This window comes from Pterocles gutturalis, unplaced genomic scaffold (assembly GCF_000699245.1).
Source record: "Pterocles gutturalis isolate BGI_N339 unplaced genomic scaffold, ASM69924v1 scaffold15204, whole genome shotgun sequence".
NCBI classification, from domain to species: domain Eukaryota; kingdom Metazoa; phylum Chordata; class Aves; order Pterocliformes; family Pteroclidae; genus Pterocles; species Pterocles gutturalis.
This window is the reverse complement of record NW_010133481.1, coordinates 10,874-28,865: the sequence shown is the minus strand read 5'-3', so window position 1 is coordinate 28,865 and position 17,992 is coordinate 10,874. Positions and strand designations below refer to the sequence as shown.

Here is a 17,992-nt window from a genome sequence, read left to right as displayed (position 1 = left end):
TGCAACCCCCCGGCACACCACCCGCCCAGCACCCCTAAAGCCACCTTTCTCGCAGGTCTGGCACAGAGCAGCTCCCTTGCAGCCTCCAGGTAAAACCGATCCTGGATCCAGGTGAAAAGCACAAAACAAGACACACAGCCCAGGACAACTTTCTTTATTGCTACCAGAAGGCTTTCATGGTACAATGGCTCCGGTTACGATACCTTCCTCAGGGCTGCGGAGAGAGCTTACAGTTGGGACAGGTCATTCTGAGAGACAGAGGTGGAACATGTAAGAGACAAGTTTTTAAAGGTTTTACTCCTGGTTAGAAGTTAGATGAACACAAAACTTAGGGTTTTAGGGTCTTTTGGTTTGGTTTTGTGGCTGGGAATCACACACCTTTCAAAGCTCAGGTGGACGCAGCCGCCCCAGCGCCTCACCAAACAGTGCTGCATGCCTGCTGAGCTCGCAAAGGTATGGGGAGAAACAGACGGCAGAATTCAAGGTTTACACTTGACATAGAGAGTCAAATATTGGTGAAAATCCACACTGAGTGCAACATTTCTTGGTGCAAACAAGGAAAAAATACCAGTTTTGTTCAAGTGACAGAAAATCCGTTAACAGCTTCTGTGTTCAAAAATGCAAACTGTGTTACCTTGGAGCAGCCTGGGTGTGAGGCACAGAAGGCAGTGGCCGGCTGCCCTGGTGTTCTAGAGAACGTTCACGCTCCCGTGGTTATTACTTAAGTGGGGGGCAGTCTGCAAGCATTGTTTTTGGTTTTTTTTCCTGACTAACCTTTTATTTAAATCCTGTTTAAAAAATATTATTACACTGAAACACCCAAGTGCTAACAAAACAAAAAAGGTCTTTTTCTTTAGGAAGAAAAAAGAAAGCTGTCGTGAAGGTCAGGTAGTACAGAACATCATGCACGAGACTTGTTGAGAATTAAAAGAGGAGCAAGCAGAAGAGGAGCAAGGAGCAGATGGAAATAAGATCAGAGAGGTGTTAGTTGGCTGGGAAACCTGGAACAACTGCACGACTGATGTGAGCTCTGGGACATGGAGAATGGGCTACAATACAGAGGAGCAGGAAAACAGTGGAACGGACAACACTAGAAAGAAACAATTTTTTGCTACTTTTTTTGTTTGGTTTTTGGGTCTTTTTTTTAGATTTTTATACTTTTTTGTGTTTTTAAGTGCTTAAATAGTGGAACTATAATTAGCCGCACAAGAAAAAAATTCAGAAAAGGGTTGGGAATTTTTTTCTCTTTTTTTTGACTCCCTTCAGTTCAGCCTGAGAAGGTATGGCCCCTTCTCCCCCCACCAAAAATGCAGGGTGCCAGGTTCTGCATGGCTTCTAGAGCAGCCGTGGTGGAGCAGGTGGTGTGCGCTCACAGCTACATAACAGACACTGGCTGCAAAGGTGGACACGGGGAAACGCTGCCCTCCTGCCTTGAGACATCAGCGCCACAAACAGAGCCCATGTTTTCAAGAGCCACTACCTCTGGAGCAATGTCTTCGTTGTAGAGACGCTTGATACCATCGTAGAAGTCGTCCACTTCCATCTCTTCCACTTTGCGCTTGGCAGAGGCTTGCTTGCAACCGCTGGGAGCTGGCAGACGCTGGTAGAGCGCAGCTGTACCTGTGACTGGCACTTCTGGCCTGCCGTTGTCCTTGGAGAAACCCGGCCCTGGGACAGAGGAGGGCTGGCGTTTGAACGCTCCTCTGTTACAGGTCACCAGGGTCTGCTGGAGGGGACTGTAGACATATACAGAGTTGGGCGGCAGAGAAGACTGCAGGGTGGAAAGGTGATGTGCCACAAGCTCCCGGCAGTGGATCAGCTGTGAGCTGTCCATCTAGAGGGGAAGACAAGCAAAGAGAGCGGCGCTGTGGGGTCACTGCTGCAGGGAGGAGAGGCTGTCCCTCGGGCCAGGGCTAGCGCTCTGAACACATGGGCCACCCCTGCACCTCACTTCTCGATGATATGCTGGATGCAGGAGAAAGCGAGTGGTAAAAGAACCAAAAAAAATCCCCATGTGATGACTTTGTAAGATAGGGACACCTGCTCCTTCTCACACCTCATGGGAATGGGGGACACACATACCCCCACCTTTCAGATATTAAAAGGTCTCACTGCATCAGGGCACACAGCTCCTCCCTTTGTCACCTACTGGCTGCAGTCAGGATTAATGCTCTGCAGAACTGTCTCAACAAACTGTCCCTTCAGGCACAACCATCCTCGCAAAAGCGTAACTGCAAGTGGAGGTCAGCAGCTGTGGATCTGAAAGCCCGGCTGGCTTGGATCCCTGGAGCCCTGAGTGAGACGCAGTCTCCTGCGGCCCCCAGCCCTCCCTGCCGCAGCGGTGCCCGCACCCCTCACCTGTGCCTTCTGGAGCAGCTCGATGATGAGAGCCAGCCAGTCGGGGAGCAGCTTCTCCAGCTCCAGGCTGACGATGGCCAGCGCCAGCATGGAGCCCTTGAACTGCAGCAGCTGGTAGCAGGCCATGCAGTGCAGCAGCTGCTTGGTGAGCGCTGCCACGTGCTGTGAGGGGCTCAGCTGGGGCAGGACGGTCGCTAGCTGAGGCCTGTTGGACACCGCAACTGCGTGGAACTGGGGGGAAACAAGCACGTGAGGGAGCTGGCGTCACCCATGGGCAACCCCCCAGGCAGAGTGGGGTCAGACCTCAAGAACAGCATGTGACGTGTCTGACGTACAAGGATCCTCTACCTTAACCTTCAAGGAAATTTCTACATCCTAGGGAAAAAAACCCAATGCACTGAACACAACAACAGCTTGGTGTGGCCTTTCTGCCAGAGCCTGCCATCACGCACTTCATCTGCCTGGGGTCCAAAAGGCCATCCCCTTCCACCCTTCTCCCTCTACAACACAGTCTTGGCGATTCAGCTGTCCCAGACAAAAACTCCTTCTCAAGCAAGCAGAGAAGATGAAATTCAACAGAGAACCTCAGGGTGCTTTCTCTTTCTCTCATCTCTGGCCACACCTTTCTGTAGCAAGTGCTTGCTCCTTGGCTCTACTTACTGTTTTGGTGCTGCCTGGCATTTACCTTTCAGCAAAACCACTAGCAATTAAAACTTGGGGCAAGGTTTTCAGGAGCTGCGAGGCTTAGTGTGTGGCTTGCCATGCCCCTAAACAGGCCAGGCTGTCGGATGGCGGGGCCCGTGTTTTGGAAATTGTGCCCGACGTGTCACAGGTTTCCTCTGAAATTCTCTGGCAAGGCTTTTTGTTTCAGAAACTACTTGTATGGAGGAATGGTGAACGCATCCTGACGTCTTCACTCCTCTGCAGGTATGGTTTTTGTCTGGGCACCACTCAATACATACTCTATACCAAAAGACACCAGAAAGAAGGTAAATAACCCCTTACAATATGAAGGAAATCCAGTGGCGTTGCCATGTGAAGATCCCAGTTCAGTTTATCCAGGATAATTTTCTCCATTCTGCGAATTTCAGCTGGAGAACAACCACAAAAGCTATCCCGAGCCAACACCTTTAGTACTGGAATCCTCTGCAAAAGCCAATGCAAGAGAGAAATGAGAGAACTAGTCATTCTGAAAATCACACAAAATGTTTCGCTCCTGTCCTGGCGAGCGGCAGCCACCATGTGCAAGCAAAAGCAGGACTGGAAGAGTGTATATTCAGACAATGCTAAGGTAGTCAGAACAAAAAGATTACCTCATCTTCCTCAGTGGTTTTTGCAGCAAGGAAGAAGCAGCTGATTGCAATACAGTTCAGGTACTTTGGATGGGCCTAGGACACAGAAGAGCAGAGAAGTCTGTGTGAATGCAATTCAAAATTTATGCATAATCCCTTCTAGTGGGACATCCTGAGCCCCAGGGTCTCAGCTGCCCATGCAATGTGTTCTGCATCAGCAGGCTGACCTCCAACTCTGCCACGGCGCTGGCAAAAAATCCATACTCCGTGACGTAAGGCAGAAGAGACATCTGCCAGCCCCGGGATTGTAACTGGCACCCGCTGATGTGCAGTGCTGGAGTGCAAAGAGCTCATTTATTAGGTGCTGCAGTAGAAATAGGAAGGAGAAAACCAGAAGGGCCAGATTCTCATCTGGCACAAAATCACCTGCCACTCCACCTGCTGTAGCAGAGCTAGGCTGCTAGTGCTCATGGGGGTCAGACACACACTAGGATGGAAAAGAAGAGAATTTTTAAAATCTATCCTTGTCTAGGGAAGTGTAAAACACCCATAAAAATCTCTAGTAATGTGATTCATACTGCCATTCTCAAAACTGGCGCAGGGATTATGGAGGGAGAGCTGGTCCCTTCTACAGTGTGTTGTTTTAGGCAAGTTAAGTGGAATTTGGAGGGGAAAGGGTGATTTTTCATTTGCATCAAGGATTCCTTTTATGGACCTCGGCTGGAGGGGTGGCAGGGAAGCAGCACCCAGGGGCTGTAAGTGTTCAGACTGTCCCTGGGATAGCCCGGACTAAGCCCACGCTCTGAATATGGCGCACTGGCTACAGTTCGGTTAGTAGCAGTCTTTGTTAATGTGACTGTCTGACAAAGGACTTCACTTCTAACATCGCTGTAAAACCTCTTCTGTCTATGCGTCAGGAGATGCTGAAAGCAAAGGTAAGTGAAAATCCTGCAGCCAACTCAAGGCTGGGGATTTCAGGTTGAGCCATGGTTTGTTCAGTTACTTGCACAGGAGCAAAACGTGGCCCGAGCACGGTGTGGCAGACGTACAGGGACAGAGGAGCAGCAGCTCCCAGCTGCAGTAGCCCAAATGCTGATTTTTAACTTGTCTCTTTTGAACAGTTTCTGTGGTGCACCGGCCTTAAACCAAACAGCCGAACACATTCTCTGCTCTGTTCAGTACAGCGGCCTGGGCAGCCTCTCTCTTCCACGGCGTGCACCATGCCTGCTTACCTCCTTTCCTCCCTCCCACCCGCCTGCCTGATGACATCAGCCTTTAGCTCTCAGTCTGTCAGGCTGCCTGCAGAGCAGGTTAGTAGGGAACAGCTTCTCTCCCCAAAAGCAATCGTCTCTGGCACTATCTTCCCCCATTTTTTTCCCATTTCCTGGCACTAGCACACCTGCCAGGCCCAAACCTGTCCTCAAACGCTTGTTTCCTCCAGCTAGTTCACTGCTAGCAGGTGCTCACAGCAATTCTAGGTGGTTCATATGAGATTAACTGCAGTTAGAACACCAGAGAGATTAAGAAGCGAGCAGGGACTTTCCCTCGCTGTTCTGTCGAGGGCCCTGGGCCTAGGTTTCTGCCTGCGGGCTGGCTGGTGTTTCCTCCAGCTTTGTAAGTCCGGGGAGGGTCGAGGCTGTTCTCTTTTTAACTAAGGCACGAGCTCTACACAGATTCTTTTTTCTGATTGCTGGGACAAATTCAATGTTCAAACCAGGTTAAAAGCAAGCATGTAGCTGAGGAGGAAGGGTGCTTCCTTTCTCTTGGGTTAATATAAATTTAAAGTATTAAGCTGCATTACATGGAGGAAATGGCAGAAGAGAGCAAAGAGGGAAAATATTCTTGGCAGGTATTAGCACTGGGGTCAGTTCCCCGAGAACTGTCTGTTCTTATTAAAGCAATAGCTACTGCCCCCGGGGGAAAAATGCCTACTGAAAGAATCTACCTCCCAAAGAGGCTGGCGGCAGTGTGTGCTGCCAGTTCAACAATTCAAAATTCCGATCCTGGAGTAGCACAGGGAGCATCCTATGCATGTGTGAGAAAGGAAGAGGGTGTGAGAGCAGAGGGGGAAGGAAGTGTTCCTGTACAGCCGCACCGCTCGGACTGTACACAGAAATAGCAGAGTGGGTGGTTGAAATCTATTTCAGTTTATATATCTGCAAATATTTACCTTTACTGTGGCTAAAAACCTGTCCAAAAGGCTGATGGCCAGGGCGAGCGTTTCTGGATAAAGGTGGAACTGGTATTTGAGCTTCCCCAGCCACTGAATGACCTCATCCCTCTGTTTCGGAGAAATGGCTGCATCCTGTTGGAGAGAAAAGCAAACTATTCTTATTCACAGGCTGAGCAAGTCCAAAAAGACCAAACGTTTTACCTCTGCAGAAGATATTGAGCATGGAAACAGCCTTCTTTGGAAAGGGGGGGCCTCACGCCAGCCTGAGTCTGTGTTCTTGCAGCTACTTACCCAAGATACCTGTCCTGAAAAGACAACTTTCGTTACAGCAACCTCAGACGTGTTGCTGTACATTGGGGAAAAGGAAAGATGTCTTGTAGTTTCTTCAGTCTCCTCCATCTGAGCTCTGAGAGATTTATTTATTTATTCAACCTCCTTAGAACCACACAGATAGCCAGGAAAAGCCAGCTTCAGCAAAACCAGACGTGCTCTGGGAGCCAGGTGGGTGCACAGCTCCTGACAAACAGAGTGGGGAAGGACTGAGTTGGTGTTTTGAGAGGAAAGGTTTATTTTCCTTCAAATTACAGGGATAGTTTTAGCTTAGAATATGTTTTTTTTTAAAAAAAAAGAAAATTCCAAACAGTTTAGAAACCACCTTTAGCAGTAGAGTTAGCTGTGAACTCGAGCTAAACAGGTACAATTTCACCTAAGAACAGTTGGGTTTGGGTTGGGTTTTTTTAAAATTGTTTGGCCCAAGTCACCACCATTGATCTGTTTGCACAACAGCTGAGTTTCAACCACAAGCGCACATCAGTCACAGACATAAAATCTTTCTGACTTCTTCTCTGAAATATTTACAGCTTTTCTAGAGCCTTTCTATTCAGCCAAGTAACTGTCTGGCCTCACTTCAACCAGGGTCGTTTTGGGTGATCAGCAAGGAGGTGTCTAGAAGCAAGAAGTGAAACCATGCTACTTCCTTCTGCTGTGCTCAGGGTCCTTGTGCTCTCTGCAGCAATTTGGCTACTGCTGAGATGGTTTAAGAGAAAGAAACAGACAAAATGCTGGCTGCCCAATTACTGTGGAAAAGAAAGCAAAGGGCTTGCACAAACAAAAATAACTGCTGGGCTGTAGCTGTCCTCTCAGCTATAACACTGGGGGAAAGTAGCACAATTTTAGCAGAACACACAACGCTGATGCAAAATCAGTATTTCAGGTTACATTCATCACCACAGCCAACACTGTGCTTTGTTGCAGGTCTGCTGCCTCTCCTGCCTTGAAGCTGAGAGCATCTGTGAAAGCAGAGTGTTGTAGGCAGAACTGTAATTACTGTAGGGCCTCCACGAGGACAGCAGCTCCACCTTTCATTGTTTTTTACAGTATGACATCTTGACTCTGTGCTTGCACTTCCTTACTGGTGCTGAGCTCCGCCTTCACCACCCAGTGGGATGGAAGGTGGCAGGGCTCAAGCCCCAGGGCTGAGTTTGGGCTCTGCGACGTGGGTGCACAGCCAGTTACTGCTGCTCATGGGCACGAGTCTCGTCAAAATGCCGTCACCCAATTCTCTTAGAAAAAGTACAAGAGCACTAACGTGACTGCAGCAGAGACCTAGCCTACAGGCACGGGGTTGTGTGATCAAAAGCTGTGTCTGCCAGCTGTGCTGTCTGGGCTCACAAAGAGAGACTACCTCTGCCTGCGCGACGTGCCTCCAGTGCTGTGTCAGGGGCTGCTCTGAGGAGAACAAAGTCCTGCCTTGTTTTCTCTCCTGAAGCCCTGACGGTGCAACGGCGTTGGCAGGACTGCGTGTCTGATCCAGGTGGGTCTCTAGTCTCAGCTGGGACTTCTGCGTGCCACTTGGCTATAGGGTGGCTTTTTAAAAAGCACCTACCATTTTTGAGGAGAGAAGATAAAATTAGTTTCCTCAATTCTAAGAAATAATGATTCTTTCTAAAATAGTTTTTATAATTCAGGGGTGAAATGTGAGCCCTGCTGTGTCTGTGACGCGTTGCACTCCTTCCAGGAATGCTAGCTCCACATGCACTGGGAGCGTAGTGAATGAATGCAACACGCTGCAGCGAGGAGTTTATTAAGTGCTCTGCTAATAACATCTTCTTTGGGATTGTGAGATAGGGGCCTAGTAAAAAAACGGGTAACACAATGTTCGATATTGCCTGTCCCTATAGAGCGTTCTCCAGTAGCAACACACGTCCTGCCCAGCTGGGCCTGAAGCAGCCAGAAAAGGGAGGATAGCAGTTACGCCAAAGTTCTTTATTGCTTTATTCACTGCACCCGTTTTGAAATGGAAGGAGACAAAGCCATACAAAAGGGCTTACAACCACAGCCAGGTTTGGACTGTATTGTGGACTTAGAAGGGTTTCAAGTAGCTTAAAGGATTATTTTGGAAATGCAGTGTCTGGGTGAATCCAGCAGGTAAGCTCTGCATGCGCCTGCTAAAAGCCAACCTGAAACCATCCCATCAGACAAAATAAACATCACTTTAACAACCCGCCTCTGACTCTGAAATCACCGCCCTGGTCCTGCCACAGCAGCTTTACCAGCGAGGCCAGCAGGAAAGGACTGGGGCCCTTGGTCAGCAAGGGGAGAGCTGCAGCATCAGCGCTGTACCCAGGGCAGCAGCCTCTGCGTCCCCTGCGCTCCTTCCTGCTCTGCGACATCTGCTCTAGTGGAGGGAGCAAAAATGGCATCTGCTGTGCTCCTTGCCGGGGAGGGAGGGCCGTGCCCCTTTCCTCAGCAGCAAGGGAGGATTTCCCCATTCCCGCTAGATCTCGGCAGAAACAGGCACCGGCTTCAAGAGCTCCCAGCCTGGCCCGGCTCAGCGCTGGGCTCCTGCGCCTGCCAAAGGAAAAGGTTAGGTCTTCTCCTAAAAACAGCAGCAGGGGGGAGGGTGAGATCATCTTTCTATGCTGCCTCTCGGCCCCTGGTCTTCCCAAGATGTGTCTATGTCTTCTCACCCTTCGCAGGCAGTTGGAGGACAAAAGGAAAAATTTTGGCCTCAGGAGTTAGCTTTAAATGGTGAGGCCATAATGTAAAGCGTACCAACTGTACACTTGGTCCTGCAACAGCTGATGTGAAAAAAATGAGGTTTAATCTAAACCACTGGAAAACAACAGTGTATCTAAGCAAGATATCAAATTAAAACAAACAAACCCAGCCCCCACACGGAGCACCGTGTTCCTTTAACATGAAGGAGCAACTGCAAGGTGAGCTCCCATCTAGGTATGCACAGCACCTAAGTAAGGCTTCAAAAGGAAAGCTGGCGTCTTCAGAACCACCTCGGTGGAAGCAAAGGGGGGACTCCCCAGCTCTTCCGCAGTACCATCACTCCTAGAAGAAGTTTGTCTACTCCAGTCTCTAACCGCAAATAAAGGTGCACAAGGATGGGGGGCAGGGATTTCCTCTCCCAGAAGGCGGCAGGTGAGTTTAAAGCTCCCATCAGCACTAGGAAAGCTCATCACAGCCCCTTTTAAGAGACAGGCAGAAGGAATCACAGCTGGTCCCACTGCACCCTCAACCCCTGCTGCTGCTTCCAAGCAGGCTGAGGAGCTTCCCCCATGAATAGATCTGTCTTTATCCCTCTCCCTCGAAGGTGTACCTATGTCATCCTAGTTACACCAATCAGAAATGCAGCACAGTAAAATTAATTAAGCAGTGAGGTCATTACTCCTTAGTTATATAAAATTAAATGCAGAACTGACACACGATGGTGGCTGAAAGTAAAGTCCCTTTGGGCTGGAAAGCAAAAGTTCCTCTTTGGTGTGGCGGTACTTTCCTTCTGCCACTCACCCATCTGCGTGCGGCCAGCTCTTTGTTTTGTCGCCACAAATCCACCCCTGCAGAGCTTAACCCCTGGGGTGGATGAGCACGAATAGCCTCACGGCTTTAATTAGGGAAAATTAATCCAAGCCCAGCAATGGCAGGCTGCCTTTTCACCCAGCCCCCAGCAGCAGCAGGCTGCTCCGAGCCAGACCTAACAATCGCCTTACGGACCGAGGGATGAGCTATTTCCTCTGGCTGGTGCTTCCCCGCCTTTGTTTTTTCAGAAGGGAGACCAGACCAGAGCAAGGCCTAACCTACAGATCTAGTTGCCTGTCCCGGCACCAAAGGTTAGCAGATGCGTGCATGACTTGTGCTGTTAAAAAAGTGACCGCACTCCCAGCTCTTCACCACGGTCGCTGCTGGGACCAGGGTGGCACTCACCCTGTGTGACTGCGGGTGCCCAGGACCCCCAGCTGCTGCGGGGGCACGCTACCTGCCCCCCTCCCACCACAGCCGTCGCAGACCGAGCCCGTGCAGGTGCCTGAGTGCTTTTCCCTGGATATTTGCACAAGGTGCCGCTCAGCTCGCCCGCAGCAGGAAGCCAGCAGGCAGCTGCAGGAGGGATCTCCGAACCATTTTCCTGTGCAGGAAACACTCCGTGGAGCACAGGCAGGACTCCTGCAACGGTGCCTGACAGAGCGTTGCTCAGAGTTTTGCCATCTTCTCTTCCAAGCGGAAGACATGATGCTCGTTCCCACCTTTTCGGAGCGTAACTGTGTGTGTAAACCCATCGGTTCTGTTTCAGCATGAACACAAAAAAGCCACCTTGCAGACCTGTGGAGCTAACAGAATGCATTTGGGACACAAACGGGGAAATGGGGAAGCGGAGGGATGTCAGCTTCTCTTCCTTGCGTAAAGCAGGGGTACATCACATTGACCAGCTTCCTGCAATTATTTGCTTGATTCCTTATGGAGAAATATCCCATCTGCCGCTTACTCTGTGGATGAACGTGCCTTTAGCTGCTGTCAGCGAACAGGAGGCTTCTGTGAAGGATTCCAGGCAGGTATTTTAGATAACGTGACACGAGGCCAGTCAACGGGCCGGGACCGAGTAATGAAATGGCAGCACCATGCTCCCTGCATCTGTCATTTTACTGCTCCAAAGTGAGCAACCAGAGAGGTGAGTAATGCTGCCCACGGGAGGGAACCAGGGCCCCACAAAACACACAGACCCGAAACTGCCAGTGTCTGTGATGGGTCATATCTTATTTGACTGTTTCTCAAATCAGGGCCCGAGACCCCACTTCTTACGTGTTCTGTCAGAAAGCTGCCCCTGAGGCCTTGGTGACGGCGAGAGGAAGGCAGGGCTGTGGTTCTGCTTCTCATTTACTGGCACCCGAATCGCCCTGTTCCCGTCTCTGACCCCGCCACCCTGCCTCGGGGCCTGCTGCACTAGACAGGAGGGCTGGAGGCCGTGACTCGGGCTCCAGAGCACCAGCACGGTACAAATCGTCTCTAAGAATACCGAGACTCTGGGAAAATGCAGTCTACAAAAATATTATCTGTGAACTCAAACATGACTCAATTTTATTGCTGCCTAATCTAGGAAAAATACCTTGCCTGATAATTTTTTTTTCTTTAACGTCTCTTGTCCCAGACAGAGATGTTTCGCTCTTTCCCCCATTTGTTCCTGCCTAGTCCCACTGCGGGCTCCTCGGAGAGCAAGCAGGTGACCTCTATCAGGACTGGGAGGCTTCTGAAATGGGCAGCTGTAAACATTGCAGCCAAATCAAAACTGGAAATAAACTGAGGTCTCCCAATTCCTCAAGAGGTACAGAGAAAAAACAGGAAGACAGAAAGAAAGAAATAGAACAGGAAAGAAAGAGAAATGATAGAAAGTGACACTGTGTTTCTGTAAAAAAAAAATAAAAATCTTGGCTTACACACCTCTCTGCTGCAAAGTTACTTGGTAACATGCAAAAAAAACCCAACCTTTGACCAGTCTTTACTGCTTGATTTCTCAAGCCTTAATCACATGAAAACTTCTGAATGTCACCTGCATATTGTATAACCAAAGAGAAGAAAAAAAGGGGGGGGAAGACCAAATACATTCAGGAGCACTAGGAGGGTGCTGGACTCAGCCCACCTGTTTTCCAGGCTGAAAAGCCCCTGTGACACCTGGCTTCGATAGATGGCAAATACCGGGAGCCAGTGGCCTACATTTAAAGAAGGGAAACTAAAAGAAATATACACGCCAGTAGGAAATGGGAGTTTTCAGACAAAAAGTGAAAACAAAACAGACACATACATTATCAGGACCAAACCCTGTACTATAAATGTAAAGTCTTCCTCTTTCTGTAACTACGAGTTTCTTTCTCCCTTTCAAAGATCTCAACTCTGACGCATATTTAAAAACTGAATTTGCTTTGGTTTTAAACACCAGAACAAAAAATGTGTCTCCTATAGAGTCAAAACTGGAAGTTTACTCCTGAGAAACAGTTATGGTGTGCCTCCAATCTGATCAGTAGATGTTTTGTAGACGCACTCACATTTTCTGATTTGCAAACCAGATGACTTCATTAAACCCTCTTCTGTTGTCAGCCTACCTTTGTAGCAAGGAATGGAAAGTTACACACGCTTCGGGCTGCCAGATCTGATACAGAGAAGGATGCAGATTTCCTGACTGTCATGGGAAATAAACAACCATACAAGGGAGGTTTTAGGCTAACACAGCTGTTTTCAAAAGAAGGCAGAAGATGTTAGGGAATATGACCTTCTTCCAGATATTACAGAAAATAGGATAATTCACACTGCCCATCCGTGACGGCAACACTGCAGAAGTGGAGGAACACGACAGACTGAACAGTCGAGTGTCACGAACTGTAGGAACAGAGAGAAGTATTTTACGTGACTACAGATAGAGCATTTTCAGCTGCACCGTGGCACTGCAAGTCAGGAGCTCCCCAGAGCACATAGCTGTGTTTATGTTCTCTTTTCAGCCTGACCTTTGTACATTTTACACACACGCACACAGCGATCTCAATCCAATTTAATGATTACTTACTGCTAGAAATGCAATACTACGGCATTCTAGCTGATAAAGTGAATGTCTGACCTGACATGTAGGAAAACATAAAGAACAAGGTTACAAAGACGACATGGGTTTGGGGGTGAGAATTCCCAGAGCAGAAAGCCTGGGGGACAGTCACAGAGGGCCAGGAAACACTTCCAAGCATGAACCTCAGTGCTATTACCAAAGCACAGGGGAGGAGAGGGGGAGAGACCCTTCATCGTCATGACATAATCGCACACTAAAAGGACAAACTTGGTATTCATCCAGGCCAGAACTGAGTTTGTCAAGCACAAACTTTGCACTGGGTTTAGCCATCAGAATGTTTCCCTACTTGATCAGACTCAGGCTTTTCACAGCGGGCACCAGAGCTGCCTCCCCGTTTCATATTCGGCAGATAGCTGACAGTCCCAGTAACTTCCCCAAGTATCTACCACTGAGCTCAACACCTCACGAGGCGCTGCGAACCTCAGCTGCAGTGCCCCTGAGGCTCCCTCAAGGTTCCTGGCAGCAGGACAACTGCTTTCCACCACAGACAGGGCTGAGGTTAGTGCTTCTGCTCCAGCGACAATTTGAACGTGTCACAGGTGGGAAACCTCATCTTCAAAGGGTGCCACCGCAATCCTGCAGGAAGGGATTGCTAGGGAGACTGTCCAATGCAGGTGGTAGTTTCTGAGCCACCAGAAACAATCTCATCAAGACAAAAATGCCAGGGCTTTGTCCCTGGGAAATCTTCACACAAGAATCTGGTTCAGTTACACTCTCTGAGTCCCTAACCTCTCTTGTTATACTGTAATCTTATCTCCCTACGCTATAATCACTAACCCCAGGAGTACTGCCAGCAAGGAACAGCAAGCTGGTTTACCATAAACCAGGGTCTTACATTGTACGCGGCCCAAAGACAGCCACAGCAACAATACCCTCAACACCACTGACAACCAGGTCACTTATTTGGAAACCTAGATGTGGATTAACAAAACTAATACTTGAGCCCCTTAAAAACGTATTTGTTCCTACAAAACAACAGCAGTTTCTCATTTGCCAGACAGAAAAACCAGCCACCACACTGATTAGCTTTGACAACAGCTGACATAACTTGTGTAAACATTTTATATGAATCAAGACCAGCAAGGCTGGATCTGAGCCCATGAGTGCGGTTGTTTCTGCCCACCCCAGCGACAACCTATCAGAAACTCTACAAAGTTAACTTGTTTTTCTAAACAACTGTCCTCAGGTTTCACATTTTGTTTTAAGCAAAACTTCGTGGGGTTCACAGGCATTTTTGAGTGCACGTGCTAGACAGATGCCTCCTCCGCAAGGAGAGCAAAGGCAAGGTAAGGCCGTGAGCAACCTGCTCCAACCTCCCCGCTGGCCCTGCTCCAAAACTTGAGCAGGAGGTTGGCCTACGGACCCCCTGTGTTCCCTTCCACCTTGAATTTTCCTGCAGTCCTATGAGAACATTCCTCACTGGAACGGGCCAGCACCTGGCTCTGCTTCCCTCGACACAAGCCTGCACCCTGCTCCATCACTAGTCCTATTCCAGTCCACGGGGTTCCTCCTGAAGGAGGCAGAGCCTCACCAAGGCAGATCCTCACCTGGCTTCAGCTGGTACAGCTCCAGCCGACCCTGCAGAACCAGGATGATTGCAGGAGGGAAGAATCTGGCTCAGGATGGGAAAAGGTGGCAAAATCAGGCTGGCTTTCGCTGTGACTATGCTGTCTCGGGGAGGCCTGAGCTAAGCCAGCAGTAACAGTTTATGTGAGAAGATGTCGTTTCATGTGGAAAGCAACTGGCATTTCAATGCTGTTATTAGTGGACTTAGTCCAAGAAAATGAAGCTGCTCTTAAGAACTGTTGCAGAGTTGTGTCCACTAGAAATTTGCTTTATCCACGCAGTTTGTAAAATGAATTTAATTAAACCAATGTTATGTGCCTGCTTTCACAAGCAACAGCAGAGATCTAACGCTGCATGCTGTACAGTGTGTGTACCCGATTGTAGGTGTGTCCCTCAAATAAAAAAGTAATCACTTCAGAGGCTAACTCCCCAGGTCTCAAGCAGAAGGTAACTTATCATGCAACAGCTTCAGCTGCTCACATAAAAATACACCAGAGGATACTCTCATGCCTTTACTAAGATGTGAAGAAGAGACGTTACCTGATTGGGCTGAATTTTCGGCACATGTGCTTTCCACATTTGAGCTTCCCTAGAGATTGCCGTCTCCAGAAGGAGAGACAACCTCTGGCTCTCCAGGGGTCCTGAAAACTTCATGGTAACCCTTGGATCCACCTGCCACCCAGCTGGATACAGCTACCTGCAAAACCAAAGACAGCCTGGTGAAATCCTGAGCCGTGCCCGTCCAGTAAACTGAGCAAAAGAAAGCGCGAAGGTGACTAAAGCTGCAAGAAATGGAACAGGCTCATCTGTAACACAGGCACTGATCAGGTACTTGGCAAACCTACCCGAGGAAACCCAAACCAGTCAGCTCAGATTCGGATGAAGCTGGGCCACAATCACCCACAGGTCTCCAGCACCTACACGGGCTGGGGCGTCCTGCCACTTTGAGGTTTTCTACTTCTCCGTTATGTAGGCAATCAGACAAGACCTCTCCCATTTCAGCAGTATACAAACTGTGGGTGTTTTATGAAAAATACTTGAGGAAAGAAGAGGGAGGAGCTGTATGGCAAATACAAAGGGGATTTCAGTCAAGCTGGTTGCCCTGGCCCAAATCTTGCTGAAGTTAAATTCACTCTACCTGTGACTTCAGGGGAAGTTAAGACTGACATTCAAGCATTTCTCCTAACTCCTTGGAGTCTGGTTTGTGCCAGCCTTCCCCCAGTACTCTCAGCAGCAACAGGAAGTTCTGTGCAACAGAGGAACGCTTGTTTCAGAATTTACATGATTTACAAGCTGAAGCCTGACAGAAAGATCAATGTTTTCCCCTCTCTGCACAGTATGGATTGTAGCTTCTCACAGAGCTACAACCTGGTCTGCGTGCAATGCAAACGTACCAGGGAGTTCAGGAAGGTTCCTCTCTGGTCTAATCACTCTGAAAATACGTTCGATCCACAAAACTTGAGGGCATATGTCTAATATTAGATAGGAAATGCGTTTTAAAGGAAAGAAGAAAGCAGCAAACCCAGTGACAGCCTTTGCAAAGCATTAACTGACTACAAGAGGGGAATTTCTGCAAGGCTTACGGTACTCAGAAACACTTGCTTCCAAGGCAGAAACGATGACTAAAAGCATGCAATTTAAAGCAAAATACCTTGCTACACACAAAATAGAAGAAAGGTTGTTCTCCTGGCCCTAGTACAGCCTCGCTCAGCAGTAACAATGTGTCAACAAGCTTCTAAATTTGAAATGAAAACCAAAGCGGACGAAAGATTGTATTGTTTTAAAGACAACAAATTCCACCCCATAGTTCCAAATGCAGGAGACCTGACTGAAAATGTCATTCGGATTGTTCTAATGCTGCCTACCATTACTCTGGCCGCAAATTTCTTGACAGTACTGAATCACTTAGGCAAAACAATTCAGCCCTGAAGGGTAAATCCATGGGAAAGTTATTTAAACTTTCAATTCCTTCTGTGAGCTCTTGTGAAATCTGAAACAGGTGGGTATTGGCCAAACGCGAAGCAGGCTACTTTATAAAGAGCAGTTTGCGAATACAACAGTTTATGCTGTATTTACAGGAGATAAGGTAACATTGAATCAGAGAAAATAAACAAAATTCACAGTGAAAACAAGCAGTTTTGTATAAATAATAACAGCAGCAGCTCTGAACAACTGAAGATTCAGAGTGCTTTCACAGACTGAAGGGGAAGTGCAGAATAAATATTTTTCTTTATTAATTTACACGGGTTTTTAATGGGCACAATTCACACAGAACCTGAACAAGACATAAAACCACACTCAAGTCCCACTTGTAGCCAAGCAGGTTTTAAGTGGCAAACATCAAGTCCAAACAGAAACCCCTCTTATATTAGATTTTTATAAAACAAATGCTTCTCCATGAACAAAGGAAAGGCTGTACTGGCTTGGCATGCCCCTACACAAAGCTTCCAGCCCGTCTGTAGTGACCCAAGGGGACTGGGGACAGATTTCCCGGCTGGAGGGAACACCTAGGATCCAGGATTCCTGAGGGCTCAAAATGCTCTGCGGTGTGTCTCAAAATCACCTCCCATCAGCCTCCAAATGGCCAAATGAGTATCAGCGTGGACTGAAAAATCCCGATTAAACGTTCCCCCTCCTGACAAGAGGGAGACTCTGCCTGGGAAGAGGCGAAACTACACTCCTCTAAACAGAACCCTGGTTTATTTAGGTGCTTTTACTCTTTTTTAAACCTTGGGATGATCCTGACGACCCTCATACCACCATAAACAGGGCCGCGGGTGAAGCTGAAACAGGGGTGCCCGGTCACAGCCTCCCCCCCCCACCTCACTCCCCCGGGGGCTTCATTAGCATCTCATTCTCCTCCCAGAGGCCACGACAGGTTTCTGTCTGGGCAGGGCTGGTTCCCAGGGGCCACCCACCATTTCCAGAGCCACCAGCACTTCCCAAGGAAGTGGAAAGCCCTGGGAAATGAGGACAGCAGCGATAAGGGCTGCACCTCCTGCACTGAGCCAATGAGCCCTTCAAATTGCAGGTGCAGGGGGAGCAGGGGAAATATTTTGTCCCCTCCGGCATGCGAGGGGAGCATCCATCAGAGGGACAGGAGTTGAGCTGGGGGACCCAAGAAACAATCCAGCACCCACATCAGGGAGTGTGGCCTTCCTACCTTACAACTCCAGAGCCCCAGAAAAGGGGTTTCTCCAGGCCAGTGCAGAGCAAAAGATGGGTGATTTTTTTTTTTATTATTTATTACTTAACTGAGCCTTCAGATGGTCAGTTGCTATGCACCGGGTAATGCTAACTGGGTAAAATCCAACAGGACAGCAGCTACAGCCTCGCATACCCTGGAGAAGAGGGCGATTAAAGGTGTTACACAAGTTGAAAGATACAGACACAGAGAAATAGGCTGAGGTTGGGATCACCCCCAAAGCTCGGCCAAGCCAGTGCAGAGGCCAAAGCTGGGGACCAGAGCGGGGAGATGGGAAGCTTCTCGCAGCACGCTTGTCAGAAAAAAAGCAGTAGCTATATTTAGCCTGACCACTGTCTCCTAATGTGAAATATTGATAGTCCTGTCTTGGTTTTGCAGGAGGGAGAGAGTAATTAGCCACCCCTCAAATCACTGGAGAAAACACATGAAAAATGCCAGGCCAAAGCACACATCCTCAGGCAACTTTTATTTCTGTTGTGACTGACAACCATTCCCACCCTATTTAC

At 48.6% G+C, this 17,992-nt stretch overlaps 1 protein-coding gene across 1 annotated transcript; it reads right to left on the bottom strand.

Annotated features, from left to right (window-relative positions):
* Nucleotides 1-1,120: 1,120 nt before the first annotated feature.
* On the bottom strand, nucleotides 1,121-14,982 carry CCNI (cyclin I). Its single transcript, XM_010081258.1, has 6 exons — nucleotides 14,822-14,982; nucleotides 5,821-5,955; nucleotides 3,672-3,746; nucleotides 3,364-3,504; nucleotides 2,359-2,589; nucleotides 1,121-1,834 (listed from the first exon to the last, which is right to left on the bottom strand). Exons 1-6 carry the CDS (start codon nucleotides 14,933-14,935, stop codon nucleotides 1,376-1,378), a joined length of 1,155 nt encoding a protein of 384 aa, XP_010079560.1. The 5' UTR covers nucleotides 14,936-14,982; the 3' UTR covers nucleotides 1,121-1,375.
* Between the last annotated feature and the right edge of the window lie 3,010 nt (nucleotides 14,983-17,992).

Bases quoted from the DNA above. Each gene is read 5' to 3' on its own strand.
- CCNI (XM_010081258.1), bottom strand. From the start codon at position 14,935: ATGAAGTTTTCAGGACCCCTGGAGAGCCAGAGGTTGTCTCTCCTTCTG. The intron at 5,956-14,821 runs GTAACGTCTCTT...TCTCTCCAACAG, and splicing joins CGAAAATTCAGCCCAATCAG to GATGCAGCCATTTCTCCGAA. The intron at 3,747-5,820 runs GTAAATATTTGC...TCTGTGTCCTAG, and splicing joins GGTTTTTAGCCACAGTAAAG to GCCCATCCAAAGTACCTGAA.